We start from the raw sequence: 11,333 nt of genomic DNA, 5'->3' as shown, positions 1-11,333 counted from the left end.
TCCTGGAAGAGCACTTGCAGTCCATTGGAGTTAAGACGTATGATGACCTACGCTTTGTAACAGAGGCTGATTTGATGACAGCATTAAGACCTGTAGAAGCCAGAAAGCTTCTTTCTGTTTGGAAACGGAAATGTAAGTAAAAACACTACACACCACCACACAACTATTCAAAATCAAAAGCAGACATGGGCATTGCAATATTGTACAGTGTGGATCATAATCTTATTTTATTTATTTTTTTTTTCATTTAAAGACCAAACTCCTGAGAACAGCTCACTATGATCTGTGGAAGCCACACCTACCCAATCGCTGCCATCGCTCTCTGTTTCACCCCAAAGTTCATCGTCAAGCTCCTCCAGCAACCCAGGACTTGACACACAGTGGGATGACAACTTTGAAATTCCATGGAGTAAATTTCCTGAGGAAGTGATGCAGGCTTTAGAGAGGGGGAAAAGGCCAGGCCCAAAACTAAGGAGGCAAATGGTCTGGATTGTTGTGACTGAGATGATGGAAAAATGCCCTCGTGTAGGTAAAAAGCATTCAACTGACGTTGCAACAAAAATGGTGGCAAAATATCCAGTTCTCTCCAAAATGTAATAGAGGGCGATATTGTTGGAAAAGGCTACCATTCCCTTGTCAAACAGTTGCAAAACAGAAATGAAAATGTGAGGCGCACTTCAACACCCACAATAAGAAAAAGAAAACATCAGACTGATGACTCAGACCACACAGACGAGATCCCATTAGAAGAGAGAGCAGCAATGCAGGACACTTATGGATGCATTAAATGGAATGTAAAATTTCTGCCCCTTGAAGAAACTCAACAGAGCCAGCAGCAAAAGATGGAAAAACTCAAGGTAATGTTCCAACACTCTGATGCCAATCCAGAGGAGGTGAATTGTCTAATGAAGTCCACGTTTTACACACAGCGTCAACATGTCAACCAGGGGAAAAGTATAAAATGCCTTAGAGAGGAGTGGTGGTTTTGGTTTGATGAACTTGGCATGTCACTCCACTTTATGGAACTCACTGGGATTGACCTCAAAGAGACATTCACACGAAATTTGGATTTGAAGGGAAAAAGGCTTCTCAACTACTTGACCACAGTTTGTGTCAACAAGAGCAAGAAGTTCCTTCAGAATTATGCAAGGCTTCAGAGGATGCGGGGACTGCAGAGTGGCTTTTCAGATGATGTGATAGAGATGATCCTGCTTCTACTCGGCTACTTTGATGAGAAGGAGGAGTCCATGTTCTTCCATGTAGAAGATACATGTCTGGCAGAAGAGGTCCAACTGGAGCAAGTGCCTCTGACACCCACTGTTATTGTCTGTGGTAAGTCTGTTTCATATCTCTCTCTATTTTTTTTTTTTTTTTTAATTGCACTGTTTATAGAATTTGTCATGTGAGTGCAGCGCTTATTAATATAACCTGTTAAATAATTTGTTCATAGGACAGTCCTGCTATTCCTCCACAAGGTACATGCTGAGTCTGGATCGGAACCTTATCAACACAAACATCTCCTCCTTCATTTCTGCATTGTGAGATGCATTCAGAAGCCTACATCTCTGATGGTTTGGGGTTGCATTAGTGCGTGTGGCACATCTGGAAAGGCACCATCAATGCTGAAAGGTATATCCAAGTTCTAGAACAACATATGCTCCCATTCAGATGTCGTCTCTTTCAGGGAAGACCTTGCATTTTCCAACATGACAATGCCAGACCACATACTGCATCAATTACAACATCATGGCTGCGTAGAAGAAGGATCCGGGTACTAAAATGGCCAGCCTGCAGTCCAGATCTTTCACCCATAGAAAAAATTTGGCGCATCATAAAGAGGAAGATGCGACAAAGAAGACCTAAGACAGTTGAGCAACTAGAAGCCTGTATTAGACAAGAATGGGACAACATTCCTATTCCTAAACTTGAGCAGCTTGTCTCCTCATCCCCAGATGTTTGCAGACTGTTATAAAAAGAAGAGAGGATGCCACACAGTGGTAAACATGGCCTTGTCACAACTTTTTTGAGATGTGTTGATGCCATGAAATTTAAAATCAACGTATTTTCCCTTAAAATGACACATTTTCTCAGTTTAAACGTTTGATATGTCATCTATGTTGTATTCTGAATAAAATATTTACATTTTAAACTGCCACATTCCATCATTGCATTCTGTTTTTATTCACAATTTGTACAGTGTCCCAACTTTTTTGGAATTGGGTTTATATATATATTTGTTGATCAGTGTCAGACTAGACAAATAAAATCCTCTGTGGCTCAATGTTGTAAAGAGTGGAACGCTAGGCACATTAAATTGTAAAGTCCAAACCCATTTTGCATCAGCTTACAATTATGATGATGGAGAGGATGCAACAGACCTCTGAGATTGGCTACAAACCTTCCATTGCAATGTAGCTGACCTGGGAATGATCTTAGCTCTTAAATCCTATCAAATGTTTCTCCAATCCCGCTCTCTAAGGACATTTCTACCAGAAAGACTCGGGAGGCAAGGACACATTTAAATAAGATTTATTTAACAGTTTGTATGCAAATCGAATAGATGGAATGATGAAGTTCTTTGGCATAGGCCCCGTCCATAGTACAATCTGGAGGGTAACAGACGAGGGTAGCAGATCCTGCCTGAAGATGAAGGCAGGGGCAGAGCCTACCTCCGATGTATGGACACAGGGACCGACCTGGTGGTGGTGGGGAGGATGGGGGTGAATGCCGGCATCAGAATCTGTGAACATAATAGTGGGTGGGAACAGAACTTATATACTTAGGTGATGTCTAATGATCCTTTAGATAATGAGTAATGACGTACATTATAGTCTTCCTGGTAGAACTTTCACTACAGCTCCTTTTTCAACCTGAGAAATACCTCTGTTCTCAACCAGTTGAGCCAACTCCTCTACTATGTCAAGCATTTGGGACTTTGGAGCCACAGATCCTTTCATATCCATCTCTAAACAGGATTTTTTTTTTTTTTTTTTTTTTTTTTTTGGCTATTATTTCAGAGAGGGATGAATTTCCCACCTGCTTCTCTTTCAGGCTACCGATTTCCACCGCAACCTAAGCTGAGTAGGTCAATCAATAGAAGTGTCCACTGTCCTTTGTACTTCACCAGGACCTGGAGTTCACCCAATACTGGGATTTAGTTCCCAGCATATGATGTGAGGTGAATTGATGTGGCTTGAGAGACTGAGTCTCTCAGTTTGTCCATGTATATATCTAGGGACCAAAGGGAGGGAAGCTCCTGTGTCTAGCCATATAGTAACTTCCTTTCCAATCATCTGTAGATCAATGCAGATATCATAAGCCTTATCTGGGGCTGAATAGAGAGTAAATAGCTCACACAGCTTACTGTCCCCTGTGCATTTTCCCTCATGTACACAATCTGTCGCATACTGAGCCTGCCAGTGTACCGTATAACTCCTACATACTCCTACAAGCAAATGTCTTGTTTAACCACAAATAGAGCATTTCTCATTGCTGTATTAACTGGTGGTTACCTCCACCACATTGGTAGCAGGTGTTTGTGGTACTAGTAGGGAAACTTCCACATCCTTATACAGTGCTTTTCCTTTATTCTACACTTTATGTATTCCATTTTATGTGCAGTTCCCCTAGTTGCAATATCGCATACAGTGTGCTAATTCCAGTGCAAGGGCAGCATGGCAGGCTTTCTATAAGTCATATCTTTGTCAGATAGGGCTGTCTGTGATAAGCTTCCACTGCAAGTGTGTCATCTAAAAATGTCCTAAACTCACATGAATATGTGAGCTGTTCAGAAAAAATAATGTCTGAATTAATGTAACAATCCGAATAGAGATGTGGATCTTGTATTTTAATGTGTTTAAAAACTGATACTGATTAAGGCTAGGATTTCACTATGGACAGAAATGAGATTTAGTCCATAAGTGAACTTGTTCCCATTAAGTATAATAAGGCAGATAAAAGTTGGCAACCTTTTTATGTTATTCTTAACTTTGTCATCATGAGGAATTATGGGTAGTGTAGGCATAGTCTGCTTATCAGTGTGAGCTTTGTTTCATTGTGTTTACTTGAATGTATGTTCAAATTTATTGTTTTGTTTATTTCTTGTATTTATTTGGGTAATATTGATATTAAAATTTATTTTAAATTTGACATTCAATTGTTGAGTTTATTTATGTGTTTGTGTATGTGTATGATTTTTCATTTTCCCTGTGATTATGATTTGGTTAGACCCTTGAGTTGAGAAAGGGCTCACTTTGCCTACCAGAGTTAGTTCTGGTTTGTCATTTCCTGTGATAATAAATGAAGTAAATTATTAAATGAGTAAATACACAAAAAACAAGCAAACTTAAACTCGTTTACTTAAAATTTCTGCAAATAATTTGCTAATGGAGTATAAAAAATATTTCAATTTATAATCAGCAATTTATATGCTGCCTAATCAGTTGCAATCAGAGACAGCAGATGCAAATAAGATATAAGATTTTTTTTTTTTTTTTTTTATAAAAAATACAGAATAATTTCAAATGGGGAATTTTGGCCCCTCAAAACTATACTTCTAACATAAAAATTGCTTATTCAAAGACTTTCACCTTATAGAATGCCAAGTCTGGCTTTGTTTTATTTATTGTAGACACTGCACATAATACACACTAGCACACAAGTCTTAAAGAGGCAAACCCAGATGGGAACAGCAGCCTAAGGGCCTGCACTGACCTACATTCACACATGTGCTCAGACTCTGCCTGTCTGCTCTCTCATTGCTATGCATGCGTCCATTAAACGGCCACTATCACCACTTACGTCCCATGGTGCATTGCTAATCATCCTTGGGAGGACGGCAGGGTTGGAGATTATGCTGTCTCTCTCTTTTTTGATGGGAGTTAAAGGTCAGAGCTTCAGAAATGATAATGGAGGTATCAGGGAGAGGTGAGGCAAAGGAGAAGTCGCAAGAAAGAGTAGCGATGAAACTCAAGGCAATCCCCCGATAGAGCTTCACATATACACAGCTTGATCGATAATATCTCTTTTTGTGGTGCACGTGCCTCTCAATACATGGAAATATGCTTGAATTCAATTCAGGCTGTTATCTATTCAATTGAAGCAGAGCTCATGAACGTGTGTCGTAATACCGAGCAGACAGAGAGGAGTGACGCAGGGGAGTGGAAGAGTCGGAATATTACAGAGAGAGCGCATGCGCTGAGATAAGTGTTATTTTTGTACTTCTCATGCTCAAACTAAATAAAAGCAGCTCTTTTTGAACAGTTTCTTTGGTTACATTGGAAAACATCAAATTAAGAAATGTAAAAACTTAGACAAGAAGTTTGTTAGAAGAGGATATGTTCAAATTATGCACTTGTTAGCTGCTGAAAATTCATGGAAAATTTAAGACGGTGTCTACAATATACTTAAAAAAAAAAAAAAAAAAATAGCAACAGGCTCATGATTGTGCCACATGAATAACTATTGTGGTGATACCATTTTGGTATTGGATGGTGCCATGGTACTTATACTAATTCTGTAAACAGTTATTCAGGATTGAGTTAAAGGGGAACTCTAAGGCCTGGTTTCACAGAGGCCTTAGTTCAGTTAGGACATTTAAGTATAAACGTGCCTTAGAAAAACACATTACTGGTGTGCATCTTGAGACAAAATGATGACACTGACATATTTTAAGATATGTCAGAGCAAGTTGCTATCAGTTAAAAAAGCTCACACATGCATTTTAGTATGGGATTAGGCTTAAAGGGATAATTCACCCAAAAATGAAAATTCTGTCATTAATTACTCACCCTCATGCTCTTCCAAACCCGTAAGACTTTTGTTCATCTTCGGAACACAAATGAAGATCTTTTTGATGAAATTTGAGAGCTTTCTGTCCCTCCGTTGACAGCTACACAACTACCACTTTGATTCTACAAAAAGTTCATAAAGAGATCGGAAATAACCCTTATGAACTGAGCAGTTTAGTCCAAATTTTCTGAAGAGACACGACTGCTTTATATGATGAATAGATTGAATTTAGGTTTTTATTCACATAAACATTCATCAACTCACACATCAGTTGTGGTAAACAGAAGCTCAAGCATGTTCGTTTGATGTGCGAGAACCAATGAGTTTCATTCTCGTGTGTTAGGCAGCACATTTGAGCTTCAGCAAGAACCAATGGGGTTTTTTTCTCGCACATCACGCAGGTTTGGTTGAGCTTCTGTTTATGTTCATTGATCAGTGTTTATAAAACCTAACCTTGAATAAAACCTAAATTAAATCATATAAAGTGTAGGGAACAGCACATTCCAGGGCCCAGTTTATGGCCGGCCCCTCTCTGTCCGTAACAGTGGACAAAGGTTTGCTACATTTTGATCGGATCTTGGTGGACTAACACAAACAAACTGTCCATTGCCATCAGATAAAGATGTAAGGACAACATCCAGACACCTCTTAGAGGGCAAGAAGAAGACCTCTTGTACCAAGCCTGGGAAGGACAGGACTTCTCATTGGTCCACATGCAGTTTCTGCCCTTCACCCATCTAGAGACTACTTCCTAGAGTTGGCCAGAGACTGCCATAAAAATTCCTCAGGACCTCAGCAGCAGTGGGTGAAACAAAGAGATGATCCATCCAAATCCATTCATAACTATGTTTGGAAAACTTTAAACTGATGCAAACTACATATCCATTTCAACACTTTCACAGAAATAAGTATTCTCAGTGACATCTATTTGTAGTGCAACATCTGAGACAAATTCAGCTGTTAATGTACAATTGAATGAATGCATGACAGTTAAATATTTTTCCATCATGTTCAGTCTCTATTTGTTTAGAATATTGCCAAAGATGTTCTGGTGGAGGTTTGAAAAGTGAATTCAATGTAAACTTTAAAGACACTGGAAAGACTTCCAACTTTGTGCTTTATGCAATTGAGTTCCACAGGGGAAAGAAGGGTGGGCCACATTGTGTGTGTCCCCTCTGATGCTAGCAGCCAATCACAGCACTCGAATGGAGAAGTGCCAAAATTGCAATCTCCTCCTCATTGGAAAGGGATAAAGGTACCCTTTCAACAGACACTCCTTGTTCTGAGTCTCAACTCTGTAAGGAGTGAGACATTAACAGATATGCTGTTCTGAGTCCAAGTTTGCGAAGCTGAGACAGTAACAGATACAACACCGTTCTGAGTCATCCAGAGAGACAACAAAAGGTCCCACGATCTGAGTCTACAGCTTGTGAGGCAGCAACAGAGACGACCACGTTCTGAGCCTCCAGCCTTGAGGAAAGAGACATTAACAAACACTACGTTTAGAGTTTCTGTCCAGTGAGACAGTAACGACATCTGCAACAAGGTTAAGCTCAGGAGAGCAAACCTTCACTCCAAGGTACCTTTGTTTGCATGTTCTAGATTGTTAAGGACCTTCTGCACCTACGCCAGGGCCTCATCTGTGTGTTCCAGATTTTAGGACTCTTTGGTGCCCCAGGAGATCAGCATCCCACAGAGCTTCGTGTTCAAGGCTTTTGAAACAGGTTCTGGCTCCTCTCCCCACTGCATTGTCACCCAGCACAACCAGTGGAAGACGTCACCGTCATCGGACTCAACCAAGTGGAACGTAAATATCACTTAACCAAACCTCTTTCCAGAGACCTTGGCATTGTTGTATATTATCAGTATATCATTTCTTAATTCCCATTAGATGTAATATAGCTGATGTTAGTTAATAAAAAAAAAAAGATCTTTCGTTTATTTGTTTGGTGCATAATAAGGTTCTCCACCTTATTATTTTCAGAGAAACTTCAGAGTAACTCTTCTATAGCCACACTCAAATTAATCACTTGTATTCTATGTATCTTATGCACTTTATTCCTTTATCATTCATGGTATTCATTTAGTAGTTGTGTTAGTTATTCTTGTTTATCTTTTGTTAATACAATTTATTTTATTACACTTGTGTCTTCCTTGTGCTGATAATACAGAAGAGGCTCTACAAGTAAGCAATCTCACCAATCTTTCAGATAAATCAGCTGACCACTTTACATTAATTCTAAATGAATGAAAGCTGTCACGGTTCCAGTCATTACCAGACTACATTTCCCACAGTCCTCCCTGGCTATCACATGCACTCACTTCACCAATCAGTAATCACCACACCCAGCTGCAGCACATTATCTGGACTATTTAAGCCACTCACATCGTGTCATATATTGCGAGGTCTTGTATACTCTGGTTACAATTCTGATCCTGGTTTTGTGAATGATATCTGCCTGCCCTGATTCTACTGCCTGTTCCACGACCACAATTCTGCCTTGTCCGTGCTGTACCTGTTTGCTACTGTTTGACCCTTGCCTGTTTGACTACGAACTCTGCTTTAATAAAAGCTTGCATATGGATCCTACCCTGAGTCCCGCTTCGTTACAAAAGCCCCTGTTGGGAGTGTTCTCATACTGCCAAGGTAAAAGACCTTGACTGGTGCCCTGAACTAGGAAAAGGGGAAGTGGTCATCTGATGTACTCATAATCACACCTTATGTGACGTGTGATCCAAAAATCACAACGTCAGGTGACGTGAGTACCAATCCCTATTTTACTTCACGTCCTTAGATGGGCTAAAGTAAAATCACAAAAAAAATATTTTTATGAACTTCATGAAGCATCAAAGTGATAGTTGTGTAGCTGTCTATGGAGGGACAGAAATCACTCAGATTTCAACAAAAATATCTTCATTTGTGTTCCGAAGATCAACGAAAGTCTTATGGGTTTGGAACAACAAGAGTTCATTTTTAGGTGAACTATCACTTTAAGCCTTGTCTATGAAACTATTAACTATTTACATTGTCTATGTAAGCAAAATTGTTTAAGAATCTGCTACTGAAAAACCCATATTCATACCCATAGTCAAATATTATCTCAATATTATTGGGACATATATCAAGTCACTTTTATTTATATAGCAATACAATTTGAAACAAAACCCCAAAAAATGTGACATAAATTCAAATTCTACTGTGAAAACCTTACAATGACTTAAAGGGTTAGTTCACTCAAAAATGAAAATTCCATCATTACTCACCCTCATGTCATTCTAAACTCCCAGGTTCTACGTCAGAATGCCGGTTCAGTATTGGCTGACTCTGTTCACGTGAGCAGCTCGACACATGCTTATGATGCTGACGCAGGAGCTGGCCAATAATGAGTCAGCGTTTTGACATAGAACCTGGAAGCACTGAACGTAAACAGCATAGGAGATGACACAGAAGAGAAGATATTGTTTAATAAAGTCGTTATTTTTTGTTTTGTTTTTAGGCATAAAAAGTATTCTCGTCACTTCATAAAATTAAGGTTGGACTATGTTAATGATGTCTTTAGTACCTTTCTGGACCTTGAAAGTGGTGGTTAAATTGCTGTCTATGGAGGAGTCAGAGAGCTCTCGGATTTCATCAAACACATCTTAATTTGTGTTCCAAGGATGAACGGGTTTTGAACGACATGAGGGTGAGAAATGAATGACTGAATTTTCATATTTGGGTGAACTACCCCTTTAAGTCATTAGTAGAGAATTATTTTGATATTCACTTTAGAATAATGTTCCAATAATTAGTAATTCCTTCTTAAGGATTTGGTAATACTTGAGTAATTACTAGTGGGTTACCATGATCTTCATTTTAAAACTAATAATACATTATGCATTATTCACATTAATTATGAACCGAGTTTCTTGTAAGTTATTAGCAGTTACTAGAATGCTAATATTGTGTTACTCATTTGTTCCTGTGTAGTTATTCATTAATTATTCATTAATGCAGTATTCTAAAGTGTTACCATAATTTTAAAATAAAAGACATAAAAACATGAAACAAAACCTAAAACAGACGTGACTTGTCATGGCTGGTTGTAGAAGGGATGAATTGAGGCTGGATCTAATCACAGCAGTAACAACTTTAATAAAGTATAAATCAAAATAACAAATACTCAGGAGCACAGGAGAATGCAATGATAAACAGGAAACCACCATAATAGCGACGATAATGGAGAAACACCCACTGAAAATGAGGGCTATATATACACAGGTTTACTGAGGAGGAAAACAAGGCACAGGTGTGGACTAATCAATCAAGAATGAACTACTATGACAACAAATGCAAACATACTTAGGATACGTTTACACGACAATGATGTACTCAAAACAGGAATGTTTCTCCTTCGTGTTTTTCACATATAGACGACAGCGTTGTCACATAGATCCACGAAAATTACTAAAAATGCTGTTTTCTGCTGCCAGGCCAGTATTTGGCAATGTCACTTTGTAGAGAAACATTATGTGCCTATAGACTGAACATGTAATTTACATGTGCATGATGCCACTGTTTTCACAAATTTGTGCTTTTGTAGTTTACACAGAGACAGTAACGGAATATATACGGAATACAACAAAACTTGAATTTTGAAAGTGTTTTCAGGCCCTCAAAACACCTGTCCTGCTTTTAACCAAATCTGTCCTGCTTTCTTCGAGGGGAAGGTCTATGGGAAGGTAAATCTATGTTTGTTTGTTTAGTTTTTTCTTCAGACCTTTTGATCTAATGGACGAAATCAGCTCACACAATTTTTTTTATATATGAATGCAACCGGAGACAATGGAAAAATACATGGAGAGCAGCAGCTTTTGTTTCTGCTCTGACAGCCACAAGACCGTGCTGAATGCTGTGAGTGTGTGTTAGAAATCAGGAATTGTGAGAGAACATTGTGTTTGGTACATTTTTCATTTTCAAACCAAACTTGGGTCTTCAGCCAACAATGTTTTAATCCCATCTGGCAAGCTCGCTTCCCATAATGTTTACAAATTAGGTCAGTAGGACGTCTTTTGTTGCTGTTTGAACTTGTTTTCGAAAATAAAAACTTTTTAGACCCCATTTACACCTGTATTTTAAAGCGTTCTTAATACCCGGCGTGAACAGGGCCTGAGATTGCTCTCCTCTTGACTCTTGACTAAAATAATCCATTTCAAAATCTGTGTTTATCGATATTCTTGCTGTATTATTTGGCCTCTCCTTCTCAAAAAACACATTCCTTACAGTTGGATAAAATATTTCTTACCATTACCATTCTAACCTGCAAGGCCTTACTTTTGATAAGTTAATAAGGTAGCCTTAATGTTGACAAATCCAAGTCAACACTAACAAAGTCACACTTATGAACACATTCAAACGGCAATAGGATTGTGCTGACAATCTTCCACTCCACCATAGTGTAAATAAATCCAATGCCTCAAGAACTGAACAGCCAGGTTTGATGTAAGTGACATCAAACTTATATAGCACATATATTAAATTATATAGGGTTAAGGTTTTCTTA

At 38.7% G+C, this 11,333-nt stretch overlaps 1 protein-coding gene across 1 annotated transcript; it reads left to right on the top strand.

The window, feature by feature from the left end:
* The first annotated feature begins 337 nt into the window (after positions 1–337).
* On the top strand, positions 338–1,700 carry LOC125259396. Its single transcript, XM_048177028.1, has 2 exons — positions 338–1,332; positions 1,451–1,700. The coding sequence occupies exons 1-2, from the start codon at positions 762–764 to the stop codon at positions 1,540–1,542; spliced, it is 663 nt and encodes a 220-aa protein (XP_048032985.1). The 5' UTR covers positions 338–761; the 3' UTR covers positions 1,543–1,700.
* Positions 1,701–11,333: the final 9,633 nt, after the last annotated feature.

Source organism: Megalobrama amblycephala, linkage group LG23 (genome assembly GCF_018812025.1).
Source record: "Megalobrama amblycephala isolate DHTTF-2021 linkage group LG23, ASM1881202v1, whole genome shotgun sequence".
In the NCBI taxonomy this organism is placed as follows: Eukaryota; Metazoa; Chordata; class Actinopteri; order Cypriniformes; family Xenocyprididae; genus Megalobrama; species Megalobrama amblycephala.
This window is presented reverse-complemented; position numbering and strand designations above follow the sequence as displayed.

Excerpts from the sequence above, each read along its gene's own strand:
- LOC125259396 (XM_048177028.1), top strand. The coding sequence starts at position 762 with ATGCAGGACACTTATGGATGCATTAAATGGAATGTAAAATTTCTGCCC. Across the intron at positions 1,333-1,450 it reads ACCCACTGTTATTGTCTGTG|GACAGTCCTGCTATTCCTCC; the intron begins GTAAGTCTGTTT and ends ATTTGTTCATAG.